The following is a 19,110-nucleotide window of genomic DNA, read 5'->3' on the forward strand; positions in this document are numbered from 1 at the left end:
AGGTGGCGCCTTCCGAAAACACGGTACTATATACACCCAACTCTGTATTTACACGGTAGATACGTTCCTTAGATGCATACAAAGAAATCGTATAAAAAAATGTATGCGACATATGGTAAATTTGTAAACTTAAAAAAAACGTGTGAGATGAGGAAACTTTAAATATTTTCCCGAAAAAATTGGCAAACGAAATAGTAAAGAAATCTATATTAAAACAAAAGCTATTAATTTTTATAACAAAAATAAAAAAAAGTGCGGGCAGACAAAGAAAGAGGGAAAGTCCCGGGAGAGAATGAGAGAGAGAGAGAGAGAGAGAAAGAATATATATTAATAAATTCACAACATTTGTAGAGAATACAAATAAACAAAATTTACAAAAAACGGAGAAGGGTCGACCGGTGCAGGTAAACGCCGGACACAAACCGTGGCAACAACGCGCACTACTCCGAGCGTTTATCACCCGCCAAACGCAGCGGTTCGAGGACCGCAGCAACGGCACAAATTACCGCAAGGCAATACCAATAAATCCGATAGCACTTTATAGTACGCACAAGCACTAGCCAGGAAACGGAAATAAGCGCCAAAAAGTAGGCACCAAAAAACCACATCAATAAATTAGGACCAAAAAACGCCCCAAACAGTAGGCACCAAGAAAATATAACGCCAAAAATATATTTCCTACAAGTTTACACCAACAAACAAGCGCCAAAAAGTAGGCAGTGTTATTTCTCACTAGAAATTAGCAACCACAAGGAAAAACTCAGGAAAAATAGCGCAAAGTTATCTAAGATATATATAAGGTATAACTCTCTCTCTCTTTTTCCTCTAAGTTATATATTTTTTCTCTCTCGCGGAACGAAAATGCCCAAAACGTTGCATGGCCTTGAACTTTTACACTCCATTCTCGCTCGTCCATCAACGCCTGAGAAGTTTCAAACATGTGAGATGAGAAAACTTATAAAGCAAAAGCTATTAATTTTTATTACAAAAAAAAAATAAAAATTAGTGTAGGGTTAAAATTCAATCCATATTTACAAATCATATAAAAACTCAGAACAAAAATCAATTTTGCAACTATTCAACTTCACAACAAGCGTGCCAATCTATTATGGACGGGACCAAAAATGCTATCATCAGTAGATATGACAAACGCTATGTCAAATATGCCCAGCACATCTCTCGGATTTGATTCAAGATTAATCATCCCATCGGAAAATTTATATTTTTTGCAAAGGAAAAATCAACACTTCCCGCAAATGAGGATTATTCAGCACAAAATCAGACATTTTCACAAAACCAAGAGTGTATGATACAAAAACAAAATCACTAATGTGTCGAAGCAGTTTGTTTGCCATATGTCTAAGCTTGGTTTATGCACATGACTAGTACACACTGCTGGCGGCCGATCTGGTCCGATCCAATAGGTATCTGTTTGTTTTGTCCTGGATCTCGTCGGCGTAGTGTAGTAGGTGTCTCCTGACGTGCCTGGGAGGCGGCTCCGGCTCAAGCAGGTGTCTGCGGTAGCACCCTAGAAGGAACTGCTTGCTGAGCGGTTTGTTGTGCTCCTTTATTGCATAGCATACTAGCCTCGTTGTGAAGGTGCTGTATTGGGGACATCAGGAGGCAACCCGTTGCTGTCCGAATGGCAGTGTTTTGGCATGTCTGAAGCTTTATTCACTGTGTGTCACTAGTTCCAGGCGACCAGACAGGCGCAGCATAGTTTAGAACCGGCCGACCTATTGCCTTTAAAGTCGACAGCAACATTTCCTTGCCTTTGCCCCAAGTGCTGCCGGAAAGCGACTTGAGGACCTTGTTGCGATTCTGTACTTTAGTTGCAATAGCGGTTGCGTGCGCAGAGAAGGAGATCAAACTGTCAAATGTTACACCTAAAATTTTGGGACTGTTTACCGTCGGAATTGGTGTGTCATCGACTTTTACCTTGAGTTGCAGCTTAATGGGGGAAAGTTAGAGATTCCTCGCAGGGAAAAAGCGAGAAAGGTCGGTGAGGTAGTAGTTCACTTTAGAGCACAGGTCATCATTGTCATTGCCCGACGCCATTATCGTGCAGTCGTCAGCGTATGTGACCGGAGAGACTCCCTCTGGTGGCTGGGGGAGTTTCGAGATGTAGAAATTGAACAGCGAGGGTGAAAGGACACCACCCTGCGGTACACCTTGCTTAATCTTCCTCTGTTTAGATGTATGGTCACGAAAAATCACTGACGAATGACGACCGAATTTCCAATGCGTATAGCTGCCATAATTTTTTGAAACCTCAGTAAACGTCGTTTACGGAGTTCGTCCAACTGTTTATTATTAGCAACCAATTGAGCAATTAAATTAGCCATTCCTTCTCCTTGTATTTGATTCATATCGTTGATAATAATTAAACAAACCGAAATAATTTCTATGAAGAAAAACCTCTCAAAGTAGTATTGACAGGTGATTGTCAATTTTGCAGATAATCTGCCATATGTGAACGGGTAGATTAATTTGGTGGATTTATTGGTATGAACGTACTTTTAAATGTTCTTTATTTTCGATGAATTTAACAACTGAATGTCGTTAGTAAGGAAATAAACTATCCTTTGTGTGCAAATGGATGCACGTGCAGATGTACATATGTGAGACCCAGGGTGAAAAGAAATCTATCACCCTTGTGTGCGCCCGATTTATTGTATATTCTTAGCTCTGCACTCACTTTCACTTACCCTTCCTCTTCTTTTTGTTTGTTTATTCCCCTTTTCGATTTCACGGCACTTGGGACGCCGCCATCTTGTATTCTATCATTTTTGTCCAAGGATGGGCCAATAAACTTTATTACCCTTTATCTACAACAAACAAACAAAGTTTTCCTCTTTATAATATTAGTATAGATGTATGATGTTTACTCTACCATAGTTTTAGTTTTATTATTATTTATAGGGGATATATACAATATAACCCTAACTAAATTAGCATACTGGCTGCCAAGGTTTCTTTTTAATTTTATTTTAATATAATCACACACATACATATGCATTTGTGTAGCTCTTTACAGCTACGACCATCATCTATTACTATAAACTTAAATTTACTCTAATATGAAAAAAAAACAAGTGCAATATTTAAGAACTATCCGTCGTTTCAGGTTCCATTTTTAATTTCATTACCAATTCGGTTACTTTTAGCATTGCAATTGCCTGCTTTCGTTCACTCATACCGCAAATAGTTTCGACAATCATTTTTCCAAAACCAAGAACTGCAGGATTATGTGGGTCTGTTTTTGCACGTTTTCTGCTGTTTCTTTCTTCACATATAGAGCTCGAAGCAGACAAATGGTCTATTTCATTTGAGTGCCGCCTCTTACGATAAGATGCGGGTGATGATGTATCAGTAGCTTCTTGCTCCGATTCCTGCTCCGTCACATGAGATTCGGCAAATTTAAATTGGAATGGATCCGTAACACACTCATATTCCATATCATCTTCATGATCTGCAGTTAACGGTTCGTTATTGACTTGTATTTGCTGTTGTTCACTCTTAAGCGAGGGACTATCGAAGTCATATTTTCTAAAAAAAAAAAAGATATATATATTGTCAAATGAATTAGGAGCTAAACTGAATATTCTTCACTACTTGCGCGCGATTATGTGCGGTCTTAAAAACTCCAGTTCCTTATATAGTGACCACGGATTCGATGGTGTTATTCCGTTCACAGCAAGTGCAATAATACGCCGTCCTTCCTTTGGATATCGTTCACGTAGTCTTGTCCAACGTCGAATGCATTCCGCTTCTAAAATAGAGAAGTGTAAAATCACTAAGCAACCATAGCATTCGTATCATCTTCGCTGGCATTACCATTAGTTCCAAGCTCACGAGCTATCCGTTGCCAAGTGGCGTTTTTCTTTGCAACATTTTTATAATCCTTATCATATTTGTTGTAGAGATGTTCGTTTGGCTTCACCAGTCTTATAAGTGCTGCATCACCCATGGCGTTCTCTGGTCCATGTTTATAAATATTTATACTTATTTAAAATGAAGTACATAGTGAAATTTCAAATGTTTACAATATTATAGTTTGAGTTTAGACTTAGTTATGGTGCAGTTAGTAACCATATAGACTTACAGAACTCCTTAAGAAAATGTTGCTTAAATAAAACAAACGCTGACGCGGTCCGTAAACTCACCTTGCCGTAAACGTAGAAATCTGTGACTCGAGGCGAATCAATTTAATGCAAGGCGAATTGAGTACCATAGGTGGCGTCTTGCCAAAACAGTTACTATATTTTTCGGGATTATGTCTAGTCTGACGTTAGTTCGCTTTCCAACGCAAAACAAAGAAAAGCAGGAGATATTAAATGTTTGTGAAAATTCAGTGAATGCCTTGGTAGTATTGTTATTAGTGAGATTTAAACTAAACAAACTAATGAAAACGTAGGGTGTGTTAAATTATGAAAGCGCAAAATAATATAAAGCCCCCAAATGCAGTTCGTTAGCGTTTTTATGCGGACGACGCCGTGGGTAGAAAGCATGTGAATGTGCGTATAATTTCTTGCGTTTGGTTGTTTTCATTGCTTTCGCCTACTCTTCACAAACGAGTAGTACCCCTTCCTTTTGTATGTTGACACATGGAGCTTGACAAACACGGCGAATTCGGAAGGCGCAACCTTGTGGAATACAAGGGTTCACTAATTACTCCCATCCAAAGCGATTTCATATAAGGTGACTTCGGTGAAGCAACAAAAGCATTTATATGTACATATTTTGTTTTTGCAATTTGGTATTTTAAATGTGAACATTTCAATCTGAAAGGCAACAAACAAAAAGGCAACAACAAAGATGCAGGGCACTTTAACACAGAAAATGCCAAAACGCAAAAACTTAAACAAATCAACTGCCCTCCCGAAGTCACCTGCTATCTTCTAGGCAATCTTCAATCTAAAAGGAAACAAACAAACAAGGCAACAACAAAGATGCAGGGCACTTTAACAAAGAAAATACTAAAACGCAAAAAAATAAACAAATCAACTGCCCTCACGAAATCACCTTGCTATCTTCTAGGCAAGGTTGCCAGTTTGAACTTATTGAAATAAACAAAATATATTTGTGACAAATTTCCATTTAAAAAATATTTATTTTTTGAATTTCGCTGATTTGCCCCATAAAAAGATAACTTAAAGGTATATATGTATATGCAAAAGCGGGTATACCTGCAAACATATAAAAGGCAGCGTTATTATGAAAGTAAGCGAACAGAAAAAAACCATTACAACAAAAATGACACCAAAGAGTGACTAATTATCGTTCCCACGACAGTCAGTTCTACGTAATTGGAACGACCCGGATCTATATTTGGTCAAGGACTGTCACTTCAGCAATATTCCCAGTATATATGTATGGGGAATGCGTATGCTGTTACAATAACAACATTGACTACTTATGCTGATATAAGTCAAATATGATAGAATACAAGATTGAACTTCCCAAATCTGCTGTGACGTTAGTGCTACAAGTAAACAGACAAGAAAAAGAAGAAAAGTAAACGAGCGTAATGCAAACAGCCATACACAAGTAATTATACACGCACTCATACTGTCTTACCACGAATAAACAGCGTCATCGGCATAAAAACGCATAATTCGTATTTACACAATTTAAAACGCGCAACTTCAGTTTTATGAGTTCGTTTAATTTAAAAATCACATATGTACATGAATATTCATAAGTATGTAACTTCTCTTCCTTTCGCTTGTTTGCCAGCGGTGCTGACGTCAGCCGGTTTGTCAAAACCGTGAAAAATAAAGCAGCGGATTTCAAAAGGCGCCTTCTCCTATATTATGTACAAGCAATAAAAACATCATTTGAAGAGAGTAGTGAAATATAAATTTTACAAGCTGATAAGTTTTTTTTTTCTTTCGCCGTGCCCATGTGGCTGTCAGCTCAGAATGAAACAAGGCGAATCCATTCTTTGTTTTCTACTTTGCCAATACTTTGCTTTGACAATTAAACGTACAAAATATTGTTGTTGGTCTAGTGCCACCACCTTTAATGAATGCGCCTTGACTGTTACAAAATTACAAACGCATTTTGGAGGTTCTTTTAAAATATTTTTTAATTGCTCTGCTATTATTTTCAAAAACTTCAAAGATCCTGTTTGGCCTAGAATCCTACAACTTTTGCGCTAGTTGCGTGCTAAAGGAATCCCACGAATAAAGATTGGCATCTTTTAACTCTTCCTTTGTAGAGTACTGCTTATTTCCTTTATTATATTGAGATCTGGAGAAATTGATTGCCACTCAAAAAAGCAGATAAATTTTTCAGCCAACCAACTGAAAGTGTGATGAGATGGATAACAGGCTGAAAAGCACGATTTTCGCCCGAATGCACATTAAGAAATGGCAACAATTTATACGAAAGTAAGCTTATGCACTTTTCGGAATTCGTACGTATTGATGTGAAGTAGATATTGACACCAACAGATATCCACCGCCAAAATGACTTTTTGAAAAATATCTTTGCTCTAAACGCAAATCCCTCCAATACTTAATAAATCCATCTGGCCCATCCAAGTTAAATTTCTTTTCATCAGAAAATATAACTAAAAAAAATTGGTAACATTTGGAAAACTTATACATTTTTTAAAAACTGTTTTATATATTTTAAGCTATCAGATTCCAAAACAATCCATATTACAACGAGCTAAGGTTTTCCGTCTCATTTTTTGGTCAGCCGTAAGTTATGGAGGTGGCTTCATTTTAAATAACTTAAAACTTCGCGAACGCCTTAAGGAGTTATATACAGTTAGAAGGCCAAAATAAAAGCGAATTTTCCGGAATTTTTTCTGAGAAAACTTTTAAATTTATTGATCTAAAAATGTGTACACATAATATGTTATCTTTTAACTGACTTTAAAGACTTACTGCTACAACAACAACAACTAAGTATTAGTAAAAATATTTATTTGGAAAGGAGCTACAGCTGATCTCCGGGTGCTCCTCTGAAAAAAGACGTTTTGCGGTGACCACTATATCTCTGAACTGGATCTTCTGAAATTAAAATACCAAACAGATTTCGTTAAAATAATGTTAAATCTAGTAATTAATCGAAGGATTAAGCAAAATAAATTTTTTTGACAAAATGGCGGTTTCTCAAAAAAGAAATAGATTTTTGACTAAAACTTGGGCCTTAAATTGTTAAAAAAATAATATTTATCGATGAGAAAAAATCTTTGATTAATAACTAAAAAATATATTCAAGAAGCTCGTATTAAAATTTGAGACTAATGGGTTTAGCCGTTTTCGAATAAAGTTGGTCACCGACTTTGAAAACACCATTTTGAGAAAAACGCGTTTTAAGTTTGAAAAGCACCGGCCTTGTACTTTCAAGCACTCTGAAACGCCTTTTCAAATTTTCGTGTAACCTCGAAAATACTCACCGGAACGATATTAAATTTTTTGCGTGTATTCTTAAATACATATGTATATTTACATTAAGAAAAAAAAAAAATTGAAAAAAAACGATTTTTTGAAAATTCTAACTGTATATAACCCCTTAAAATTAAGCTTAACGTAGATGTCACATTCAACCTTCATATAACTTAGGCTTTTTGTAGTGTTTCGCGCCATGTGAATAACTTCTCGCACTTCACGGGTGTTTAAAATTTGTATGCTCAGTAATTTTATACTTTTTGTTTGTAATTTAACACGAATCAATACTTCGATCTATTATACGGCTTATTTTCCAAAATGACCTTTTTTCGAAAGCTAAAATTTTGCCATATTCCATTCAGGTAAGTTGGCGGCATTTTAAATTTCAATTGAGCCAGTAACCTAAACATTACGTAAGTTATAAGAGCCTTGTCGTTGTTGTTGTTGTAGCAGCAAAAACATTCCCCATACAAGTACGGGAGTTCTGCTGGGGTGACAGTACTTGGCCGGATATATAGTAAATCCGGGACGTTCCGGTAACGCAGAACCAACTGTCGGGGAGAACGATAGGAGCCTTGTGCCCAATACTGCATGCGTATTCATTGCTGTTCCTCGTATGTTATTCTAGCAGCGCATATTTTTCTGCAACATTCGCACGAAAACAAACTTAAAATGTCGTTATCGTCAAACGAAAATTTAGCAAAGAACTGTAAGTAGCTGTTCTAAGATATTCTGCAAAACGATACAATTTAATCAAAGTCATTTAGTGATAACTTTTTCGAAAAACGAAGCACTTGAAAACAGATTCGGATTGTAAAAAGGCGCATTAGAATATGACCTTAACACACTTTTGACTTAAGCTTTTTCAGAATATTGCCACAGATATGTACATACAATGTATTATATTTTTACTAGACTCCATCATTTAATATTATAAACTTATATATACATAATTAAATTAAATAAAAAAATAAAACAATCTCCAATAACTTTTTCTCTACATGCTTTCCGGCTCCATTTTTAAGTTCATCACCAATTCGGTTACCTTTTGCATGGCTATTGTCTGCTTTCGTTCGCTCATCCCACAAATTGTTTCGACAATCATTTCACCGAAACCATGCACTGCAGGATTTCGGTGGCGTGCTTTTGTTCCATTACATACTTCCTCAAACATTTTTAAAGCAGTATTTAGTTTCTTTTCAACTGCACATTCATGGTGTTGCGGTTGGTCATGGTTTCTATTACTTGTATGTTGATTTATCGACTTTGTCGCAGATATATGGAAAACCTTTGGCTCGTCTATTTGAGCCGAGTTCGGTCTTTTAGGATGCGGTGTAGATGATGATAATGTGTCTGTTGGCAGGAATGCATCCATTTCTTCGCGCTCAGTCTCTTGCTCAGACGCATGTGATGCTGAATCTTTGAACTGAAATGGCTCCGTAATTTGTTCATATTCCGTAACATCCTCTTGATCTGTAATAAACGAATCAGGCTGTTCTTTAACTTTCACTGAAAAGGACGAGTTTCCCATAAAAGACCGACTAAAAAAGAAAGCAAACAATTACTAAAATAATTGAGTGATAATAAAGAAAATATACAGCATTACTTTCGCGGGATTACAAATGGTTTTAAAAACTCCATTTCCTCGAATAGTGGCCATATGTGTGATGTTGTCATTCCATTATTGACAAGAGCAGTCAAACGGCGGCTTTCCTTCGAGTATCGTTCACGCATACATGTCCAACGGCGTATACAAATCGTTTCTAAAATTGAAAAGTGTAAAATCACTAAGAATCCATTGGAGTTATATTTTCATCGCAGGCATTACCATTAATCCCAAGCTCACGAGCTATCCGTTGCCAAGTGGCCTTTTTCTTTTCAACAGATTTATAATATTTATTATATTTATTGTACAGGTGTTCATTACTTTTCACCATTCGTATAAGCGCCGTATCATCCATGTTCATAAATATTTATGTATATTTACTTAAAAACAAAATCAGTCAAATGAAGTAACGCGAAGCAAACGTGAAACAAAGTGTAGCAATAAATCGTTGAAATTGAAAACACTTAAAAAAATAATCCTTTGAATTAAGTCTTAGTTATGGTGCAGTTAGTGACTACATAAACTTGTTGACACAAAAATCTTATGAAAATGCCACTTTAACGAAAACTCACCAAAGTAACGCCACCGTAAACATAGAAATCTGCGGCCAGCTGAATTTTTTTACCTGATAACTTTCTACTAGACAAGGTTGCCAGTCTGCACTTATTGAGAATGGAAAAAAAACGAAGTTCAAATAAATCCACCAGAAATAATAAGATCTTATAAATTTTTCAATTAAATTTGATTTTTCAAGTAATTTAATTTTTCATGTAAATTTGAAAAATTTATAAGATCTTATTATTTATAAGAAAACAAAAAATTTATGGTTGGTTTGCTTGCATTTCGTTGAATGTTTCTATGAATACCCCCATTATTCCTCTTAAAAATCGCGTTCAGTTATCCACCCGTTTACATTGCCAGATCAATGTCAAGCTGCAATTAGTGGTGCCGTAGCCATAACACTGTAGCTATAACCATAACCATAGCCACAATATTACTACCTGTGTCGATTAGTTATGCCGTAACCATAAACAGCTGATATTGAAATAGAATTTATGACGACATTTGCATTTTGTCGTAAAAATACAGTACAATCGTGATAGTCCGACATTTCTTAATCCGACACGTTCGGTAATCCGACAACCTCATAACGTCTATGGATGCAATTGACATTATTTTATTTTGATCAGTCGTAGCAGAGCAGCAGAGGGGGATTGTGTTTTGTTTCCCGGTCACAACGTATTTGTCATTAAATTTGAACGACGCCAGTTCTCTCGCGATTTCTGACGGTGTTGATGTGATTTTTTTCTGTCTTTTCGTGTCACTAAATAGAACCTTCGGTAGTCCGGAATATTTGATAATCCGACAACGTGTCGGTCCCGTATGTGTCGGACTATCACGATTGGACTGTACTAATAATTTTCCATTAGGTTAAGTTTGGCAGCCGCATCGCACATAGAGACAGCGATGCCACTTAGACCACGAAATAGGTCCGTTGTGAGTTATTTTTTCCCCCCACTAAGTCAGTTAATTTTTCGTCGTTTATTGCGTATATTCAAATTTGTATCCAAATATTAATTATTATTTTTATCCTAATGGAAAACCAAAATTCAATAGATTCATATGGCTACGACGCTATGGTGCGGCACCTATAATCGTCTAGAGTAATGCCCATATATATATCTGATTGATATTTTAGAAATAATTTTGGTATTAATTTTTTCTTATTAAGCTTAACTAAATAACATCGATAGTATGCCATCACAGTTGTATTTTCCCCAATTAAAGGCAGTGGACCACTTTTTCAGTAAAGAGGTGGGCAGATCGCCAAACAGTCGGTTCTACGTAACCGGACGACCCGGATTTATATTCGGCCAAGGACGATAGTCTGGTATTTTTGATGCTTTTACGCGTAAATTATTATTTTGCTGATAAAGGAATGGGAGCGAAACAAAAAAGGGCTAGTAATAAACAGTTGAAAAATAAGCAATATAAATAAATTTCGATTCAATTTTTTGTTGGACGAAGAGAAGTAATCGAAATAATCTGATATTATCTCAAAATTACTAACTAACGGGAGAGAAATCGCATATGAGTGATCTTCTGCTTCAATTACAGATTTGAGAGTTAAGCTGGAAAATGGGGATCATCTACTCCTATGTAAACTTATTAATATTCAATTAAGCCAAAATTGAAAAATTAATACAACAGAATCGACGTAAAAGAGTGGCTGATTGTGCGAGCACAAAATGGGCGCACTTCAAGGACACTGCGTACTTCTTATACCATTAATCTAAATTTAATTTAGCGTTGGAAATTTCACTAATTACTAAATAACAAAGCGCTCATATGTGCTAGTCTGTTGTTGGGATTTGGTATAAATGAGTTAACACACCACAGGCTCACAACGTCAGATTCCCAGACTATACGGCTAGCACTCCAGCAGCACTTTCCCTACATGTATGGGGAATGATTTTGTTGCTACAAAAACTCTCTTGAAACGTTCACTTATTGATGAAGCAAAAGAGTATAGCTACACACCGTTAAAAGTATGAAGCAAGAATTAGAGGTTATGAAAGGGTTTTTGCATCCGAGGCCTAATTGTGAGGTAACTGTGGCTGCTACGTCTAGGGAACTTAAAAGCGCAATAGTGCCAGCTCATTTCACACAGTTTTTGCACTATTCCAAGCTATATTTGTTCAGACGGTAACGAAGTAGCTTTGGTGTTGGTTGTGTTGATTTTTTCGTACATAACCAAAACAATCTCAATTTTTGCCGACCGCTTTTCTAAATAAACCGCTGCCATATTCCTTATTATGTCCCCAAATCAGTTCATTCCTTCGTTCCCCTGACAGTCGGTTCTACGTTAGCGGAACGACCCGGATTTACTATATATCCGACCAAGGCCTGTCACTCCAGCGGCACCGTAGAATCACCAAAATGACATCGGCCAAGTAAAATCAGCATCAGACGAATTGAAATCGTAGTATTCATGCCATAATTGGTTCTGGACAATCCAATTTTAAAAATTTCTTACTGTCGAAGATTCTTATTTGAATTTTACTCAGAAGGGTTGTCCATAGTTCCCATAGATCGTCTGCTATCAAGTGGTTTTAAGTCGATCAATAAACATCGAGGGCGGTGCTATGGCACAGGTTCTGAAAAGTTTGTGGATCGGAGCGCAAAACGTAGAAAGACGATCAGACAGACCTATTTGGTACGTTGTTCTCCAGATAACAGTGGTATACTCTAACCCCGATCTAGTTAAAGCACAATACACTGTTTGGAGAGTGGTTGATGTTATTAGCAATTTGGTAGTAGAATTCAACTATGAATTAAAAATAATGCACAGTTCTTTAATTTCTTCAACGGATTTGCAAGTGTGAGCCAGCAATACTATACGAAGTAGGCATTCCCATGGCAGCCGGTTCTACGTTACCGGAATGACTCGGGTTTTTATTCCCGACCAAGGGCTGCCGCCCCAGTACACTAGCCCTGTCTAGTGTATCGTATATCACCCCACCCCTTACGTCACAGGAGCAAACTCCCGCAGCTAACCTGCTCCAAATACTTCTCCTCAGGGCTGGTGTCGAATCCAACCCTGGGCCAGAGGTATTCTACTGCTGCGTCTGCCACCAACGGCTCCACCCGAACTCCACCTCGGTTAGGTGCAATAAGTGCAACGGGTGGAGCCACCTTAAGACCTGCTCAGGCCTTAAGTCGCACAGGGAGTGGTCCACACGGTATGTGGCCACGTGTTGCTCCCGCCAACAGGCGTCTGATGCCTCCACGGCTACTACACCCCCTGATAGGCCGGCACTACCAACCGCCACCACAACCCACACCTCCACGGTGAGGAGCCTATCGGAGCAACACAACTTCCCTTTAACCCCTCCTATCCCTTCCTGCTCCAACCCCAGTGCGGGGACAAACCAGCAGCTCCTGGTCCCCCGTACAGTCTGTTCCGTGTGTCAGACCGTAATACCTCGGAATCTGGTATCAGTCCAGTGCAATTCCTGCAATGGCTGGTGCCATTTTCGGAGATGTTCCGGCCTGCGCACCACCCGTGAGTGGACAACTGCCTACGTTGCCCCCTGCTGCAGAGCTCTGCACCCACTACCTCCCCCGGAGGAGCGGCCGCCCACCACCATCAGGCCGCAACAACCACAGTGGATTGCACAGCAGGTCCAACGTAGACAACCCCACGCGTCCCTCACCCCCCGGATTACACTGACCTCACCGAGAAGCTTCAAGCTTCTCCAGTTTAACTGCAACGGACTTACGAGTAAGGTCGACGAGATAGTCGACTTTATGAACCGGCACAGTATCAAGATAGCTGCGGTCCAAGAAACAAAGTTGCACGCTAGGTCATCTCTGATCACCAGGGATGGCTATAACGTGCACAGACACGATCGCGAGCGAGACAACGGTGGTGGCCTAGCGTTTATAGTCCACCACACTGTGCAGTATCGTCTTATCGATGAAGGAATCGACCCCAGGGACAGCACCTTAGAATGTCAAGGCATAGCTGTCCGGTCAGGCGATTCCGAGCTCGAAATTTTTAATATATACATACCCCCTGTCACCTGCTGCCCGGCAGGATATCACCCTGATATAGGTGCGCTCATCAGAGGTGAAAACCGATTGGTTGTAGGTGACTTCAATGCGCATCACGATCTTTGGCATTCAAGCCTGCCAAATGATCGTAGGGGACAGCAATTGGCAGAGCAGATAGACGACTCGACATTCAGCACAGTGAACGACGACGCCCCCACCAGGGTAGTGGGCAATTGTAGCAGCTCGCCTGACCTAACAATAGCTAGCGCGGGTCTGATAAATAGCATAACGTGGCGACCTATGCTATCGCTTGCATCAGACCACTTGCCCATTATCGTCTCGATCGAGAGACCTGCCGATTTCGTTTCCGCGAATCACCGGTCCTATTTTAACTTTATAAAAGCTAATTGGGCCGGCTTCACGGAATTCACCGAGGACACCTTCGCCGCTCTTCCCATCCCCACTGATGTGCGCGTCGGCGAACGCGCATTCCGCAAGGTGCTCACAGCTGCTGCGGCTCGCTTCATCCCAGCTGGATGTTATAAGGACATCCGTCCCCACTTCCCAGCAGAAGCAGCCAGTTTAGCAAACGAGCGTGACCACCTACGCCAGGCCGATCCCGGGGATCCCCGCATAAGGGATCTCAATTTGGAGATCCGGCAACTGGTAAATCAACACAAGCGGACTAAATGGGTTGAGCACCTGAAGACTTGTAACCTCACCTCCGGAGTGAGTAAGCTCTGGTCCACCGTTAGGTCCTTGTCGAACCCGACGAAATACAACGACAAGGTGGCTATCACCTTCAACGGTTGTACTTCGTCGGACCCGAAGAGATGCGCGAGCTATTTTAGCCGGCTGTTTACACTGCATCCTCCGGGCGACAGAACCAAACGTCGTGTTACCAGAAGGCTGCACAAACTGACGAACGACAGTGCGCCACTTACTTTCTCCGGTGATGAGGTTCAGGGGGCCATCAACAAGTCGAAATCTTCGAAAGCCATTGGCCCTGACGGACTTAACGCGCTGATGCTGAAGCATCTGGGACCCCTGGGAGTAGGATACCTCACAAGGGTCTTCAATTTGTCTCTGGCCACTCTCATCATCCCTGACAAGTGGAAAGCAGGGAGAGTGGTCCCACTATTGAAACCTGGGAAACCCGCCAACCAATGGGAGTCTTATCGGCCGATAACTCTCCTTTCCCCAGTAGTGAAGACACTTGAAGCCCTCCTACTCCCACTCTTCACGACCCACCTGGCCCCAGCCCCACATCAGCACGGATTCCGACGAGTGCACAGCACCACCACGGCACTCACCGCCATAAACGCCCAGATAAATCGCGGGCTTAACCAAAACCGCCCCTGCGAGAGGACTGTCCTAGTAGCGTTGGACCTAAAGAAGGCTTTCGATACAGTCAGCCATTCCACGCTACTAGATGATATTTATCAGTCGACACTCCCGCCAGGGCTGAAGAGGTGGTCCGCGAACTACCTGAGCGGTCGGCACTCGTCAGTGATTTTTCGAGATCAAATGTCAAAGCAGAGGAAGATTAAGCAAGGCGTACCGCAGGGTGGTGTCCTTTCACCCTTGCTTTTTAACTTCTACATCTCGAAGCTCCCCCAACCACCAGCGGGAGTTTCCCTGATCTCATACGCTGACGACTGCACGATAATGGCGTCGGGCAATGACATCGATGGCCTGTGTTCCAAAGTGAACAACTACCTCACCGACCTTTCTCGCTTTTTCACTGCGAGGAATCTCCAACTTTCCCCCACTAAGTCCACGGCGACCCTTTTCACCACCTGGACAAAGGAGGTCAAGCTGTCCCTTAAGGTAAAAGTCGACGACACACCAATTCCGACTGTGAATAACCCCAAAATCTTGGGTGTAACCTTTGACAGCTTGCTCTCCTTCTCTGCGCACACAACCGCAATTGCCACTAAAGTCCAAAATCGCAACAAGGTCCTCAAATCGCTGGCCGGCAGCACTTGGGGCAAGGACAAAGAACTGTTGCTTTCGACATTTAAGGCAATTGGCCGGCCGGTTCTAAACTATGCTGCGCCTGTCTGGTCGCCTGGCACTAGTGATTCGCAGTGGATAAAGCTTCAGACATGTCAGAATACCGCCATTCGGACAGCGACCGGGTGCCTCCTGATGTCACCCATACAACACCTGCACAACGAGGCACAAATGCTCCCAGTCGCGGAGCACAACAAACTGCTCAGCAAGCAGTTCCTGCTGGGGTGTTACCGCAGGTTTCACCCCTGCAGACACCTGCTTGAGCCTGAGCCGCCTCCCAGGCACGTCAGGAGACACCTCCTCGACTACGCTGACGAACTCCAGGACAAAACTGACCGAGACCTACTGGACCGGACAGTATTCAGACAGTCAATAAACGACATTCACCGGGAGTCCGTTACCACCTTCATGAACTCCCGTCCCGTGAATGCCGTAATCGAAGTCCAACCACCACCCATTGCAGAAGAAGAGCTCCAGCTTCCCCGTGAGACTCGTGTAACATTGGCACAATTACGTTCTGGATATTGTAGCAGGTTAAACTCCTACTTATCCAGAATTGACCCTGACATACCAAACACATGTCCGGCATGTGAAGGTACCCCGCACGACACTAACCACCTCTTCACATGCCCCCTTAATCAGACTCATCTAACCCCCCTCTCCCTCTGGACCCAACCCGTCGAAACAGCATGTTTCCTGGGCCTACCCCTAGATGAGCTAGACGAAGACGACAGATGATATACCCACACTGACAGGGCTAACTATGCTGTTAAAACAACAACAAAGTAGGCAAAGTAATAAATTTTACGTCGAAGTTTTTCCTTATGTTTAGCGAAAACGATTTAGATAAGCCAATTGTTCATATTGTGTGAGAAGAATTGCAACTTTTAAGGGGTTAGGGGTAGTCAGAATTTTCAAAAAAAATGTTGCATTTCCGTAAAGTATAGGGTTATCTAATAAGAGGTCTTATTTTGATAGTCAAAGAAAAATGCGATTTTTAATACATATAAATGATCGGATGTTTATTTCATTATTAAGAGGAAGGTATGTTGTTAATAGAGGAAATTAACGTCAGACAAATGACCACCACGACCACGCTTGCAGGACAATATCCTTTTCATTAAATTTTCCATAACCGAATTGCAAAGTGGCTGCCCTATGTCCTCAATAGCCTCACGAATTCTATCTTTGAGGTCTTGAATCGATCCAGGACTGTTGGCGTAGACCTTCTCTTTCACGTGGCTCCAAAGAAAAGTCACAAGGTGTTATATTAAAAGATTTCGGTGGCCAATTGTGATCACCCGTTCGAGAGATAACAAGGTCCGGAAACTTTTCCCGTAAAAGACCAATGGTTTCGTTGCTTGTGTGGCACGTAGCGCCGTTTTGTTGAACCTTGTCCAGATCAATACCATCCAATTCCGGCCATAAAAACTCGTTAATCATCTCTAATCTAATCTAAATAACACCTGTTATTGGAAAACCCTATGTAATATCTTAAAAATATTGTGTGAAAAATTGAAGTGAGTCCGACAAATAATTTTCGAGTTATTCAACAATTAGCAAAGTGTCCTCGGGCCCGATAGTAAAACTTAAACTGTTCTTCTCAAAACTATGTTTTTTGATCATGGTGATCACTGTAGCTTAAAAATCGCTTCGTAGATTTCAATAAAATTTATATTGCTTTTGAAAAACATTTTTTTTTATTATTTTAAATTCCATTTTTTTTAAACAATTATTTGTCGGTTTTTCTGAAAAACAAAAAAAAAAACTAATTTCTCTTGTCCGATTGATTTTAAATGAATCTCCAAGGACTTGTGATGATTACCGTAAGGGACTTCTGGAGAAACGGGCTTCACACAAACAGCGATAACTTTTGCAGTTATTAATTTTTTTTTTTGAAATTTTGCTGAAGTCAAGTCGAAACATGATGAATTAATGCTATATTTTTATTTTTGTTAAAAAAAGCAATTGACTAGCAAAAAAAAAATTATTGAAAATCATAATTTTTTCGTGCCTCTGACTACTCCTAACACCTTAAGAGTCGAAAAATTTAATTAAGATCATCAGCACACAGGGAGTGATCCGCAAACGAAAAGCATGCACCAATTTCATATGCTTGTACTTACAAATATGTATGTATTATATTTTTACTGAACTCCTACATTTAATATTATATACTATTATTTATACATTAAAATTAAATAAAAATAAACCAATCTTCTAAAACTTTTTCTCTACATGGCTTACGGCTCTATTTTTAATTTCATTACCACTTCAGTCACCTTTTGCATGGCTATTGTCTGCTTTCGTTCACTCATCCCACAAATTGTTTCGACAATCATTTGACCAAAACCATGAATTGCAGGATTTTCGTGGCGTGCTTTTGCCGCACCACACACTTGTTTAAACATTTTTAAAGCGGAACTTAGCTCCTGTTCAATGTCGGACTCATAGTGTCGCTTTCTGTTACTTTTACGCTGATTCTTAGATTTCGTCACAGGTAAGTGTAAAGCCTTTGTTGGTTCGTCTCTCGGACTTTTGGGATAAAGTGCAGAAGGTGATAATGTGTCTGTAGGCAGCAATGCATCAATCTCCTCCTCATCTTCTTTCTCTTGTATAGACGCATTTGATGCTGAATTCATAAACTGGAATGGCTCTGTAACTTCCTCATATTCTTTAGTATCTTCCAGATCTGTGGTAAACGACTCAGGATTGAACGGTGATGGCAGTGTTGTAAATGGCCGTGACAAGGACGGATCCCCAATCCTAATACTAAATAAAAGAGGAACGAATTATTGAAATAATTTATACTAAGCATATTTTATTACCATCGCGGCACTATATGTGGTTTTAAAAACTCCATTTCTTTGAATAGAGGTGGCACCTCCGTTTCTATTCCATCTTTAGCAAGAGCAGCCAAACGGCGGATTCCTCTCGCGTACCGATCACGTAAATTCGACCAACGGCGTAAACAAATCGTTTCTAAAATTGAAAAGTGTAAAATCACTAAGAAACCATTGGAGTTATATTTTCTTCACAGGCATTACCATTAATCCCAAGCTCACAAGCTATCTTTTCCCAAGTGGCCTTTCTCAAATCATAAAGTTTATAATGCTTATGATATCTGTCGTAGAGGTGTTCATTACTCTTTATCAATCTTATAAGTGCTGAATCGTCCTCGGTTACAAATCCTTGCATTTTTTTTAAAATAAACACGGTAAACCAAAGTAATGCGGAGTAAAGTTGAAGTAAAGTGTAATAGCGAATACTTTGACGTTAGTATTATCGAAAACGTATACGCTTCAGTTATGGTACCCGCAGTCACCGACGTTATCGTAGTCCCTGTCTGTTAGCCTTTATGATGCCCGCACTCAGCGACGTTATCGTGGTCACTGTCTGTTGCCCGTGATATACCCAAAATCGGGCAAAACTTGAGCCCGTAGAATACAACCGCTTTCGTTTGGTTACATATTTACACAATATATCGATTGGTGTGGGTTTGTGTTTGGTTGTATCGACACAATG

General features: G+C 40.0%; 3 protein-coding genes across 4 annotated transcripts; all 3 read right to left on the reverse strand.

Annotated features, from left to right (window-relative positions):
- Positions 1 to 2,964: 2,964 nt before the first annotated feature.
- Positions 2,965 to 4,204, reverse strand: LOC128856258 (transcription factor Adf-1-like). 2 transcript variants are annotated; one of them, XM_054091553.1, is made up of 4 exons: positions 4,167 to 4,204; positions 3,838 to 3,978; positions 3,616 to 3,772; positions 2,965 to 3,549 (listed from the first exon to the last, which is right to left on the reverse strand). In XM_054091553.1, exons 2-4 carry the CDS (start codon positions 3,968 to 3,970, stop codon positions 3,105 to 3,107), a joined length of 735 nt encoding a protein of 244 aa, XP_053947528.1. In that variant the 5' UTR covers positions 3,971 to 3,978; positions 4,167 to 4,204; the 3' UTR covers positions 2,965 to 3,104. The 2 variants fall into 2 exon arrangements, with proteins under 2 accessions (XP_053947528.1, XP_053947527.1); XM_054091552.1 differs by having other exon boundaries at positions 4,106 to 4,189.
- Positions 4,205 to 8,293: 4,089 nt separating this feature from the next.
- Positions 8,294 to 9,618, reverse strand: LOC128856259 (transcription factor Adf-1-like). The gene is made up of 3 exons (XM_054091554.1): positions 9,235 to 9,618; positions 9,013 to 9,169; positions 8,294 to 8,947 (listed from the first exon to the last, which is right to left on the reverse strand). The coding sequence occupies exons 1-3, from the start codon at positions 9,371 to 9,373 to the stop codon at positions 8,404 to 8,406; spliced, it is 840 nt and encodes a 279-aa protein (XP_053947529.1). The 5' UTR covers positions 9,374 to 9,618; the 3' UTR covers positions 8,294 to 8,403.
- A 7,667-nt stretch (positions 9,619 to 17,285) lies between these two features.
- LOC128857015 (uncharacterized) lies at positions 17,286 to 19,110 on the reverse strand. The gene is made up of 3 exons (XM_054092525.1): positions 18,633 to 19,110; positions 18,414 to 18,567; positions 17,286 to 18,357 (listed from the first exon to the last, which is right to left on the reverse strand). The coding sequence occupies exons 1-3, from the start codon at positions 18,781 to 18,783 to the stop codon at positions 17,829 to 17,831; spliced, it is 834 nt and encodes a 277-aa protein (XP_053948500.1). The 5' UTR covers positions 18,784 to 19,110; the 3' UTR covers positions 17,286 to 17,828.

Source organism: Anastrepha ludens, chromosome 3 (assembly GCF_028408465.1).
Source record: "Anastrepha ludens isolate Willacy chromosome 3, idAnaLude1.1, whole genome shotgun sequence".
Taxonomy (NCBI): Eukaryota; Metazoa; Arthropoda; class Insecta; order Diptera; family Tephritidae; genus Anastrepha; species Anastrepha ludens.

Coding starts and splice junctions, on each gene's coding strand:
- LOC128857015 (XM_054092525.1), bottom strand. CDS start 18,783: ATGCAAGGATTTGTAACCGAGGACGATTCAGCACTTATAAGATTGATA. Junction 18,568..18,632: donor TTGTGAGCTTGGGATTAATG/GTAATGCCTGTG, acceptor TTTCAATTTTAG/AAACGATTTGTTTACGCCGT. Junction 18,358..18,413: donor CCACATATAGTGCCGCGATG/GTAATAAAATAT, acceptor TCTTTTATTTAG/TATTAGGATTGGGGATCCGT.
- LOC128856259 (XM_054091554.1), bottom strand. CDS start 9,373: ATGAACATGGATGATACGGCGCTTATACGAATGGTGAAAAGTAATGAA. Junction 9,170..9,234: donor TCGTGAGCTTGGGATTAATG/GTAATGCCTGCG, acceptor TTTCAATTTTAG/AAACGATTTGTATACGCCGT. Junction 8,948..9,012: donor CCATTTGTAATCCCGCGAAA/GTAATGCTGTAT, acceptor TTTCTTTTTTAG/TCGGTCTTTTATGGGAAACT.
- LOC128856258 (XM_054091553.1), bottom strand. CDS start 3,970: ATGGGTGATGCAGCACTTATAAGACTGGTGAAGCCAAACGAACATCTC. Junction 3,773..3,837: donor TCGTGAGCTTGGAACTAATG/GTAATGCCAGCG, acceptor TCTCTATTTTAG/AAGCGGAATGCATTCGACGT. Junction 3,550..3,615: donor CCGCACATAATCGCGCGCAA/GTAGTGAAGAAT, acceptor TTTTTTTTTTAG/AAAATATGACTTCGATAGTC.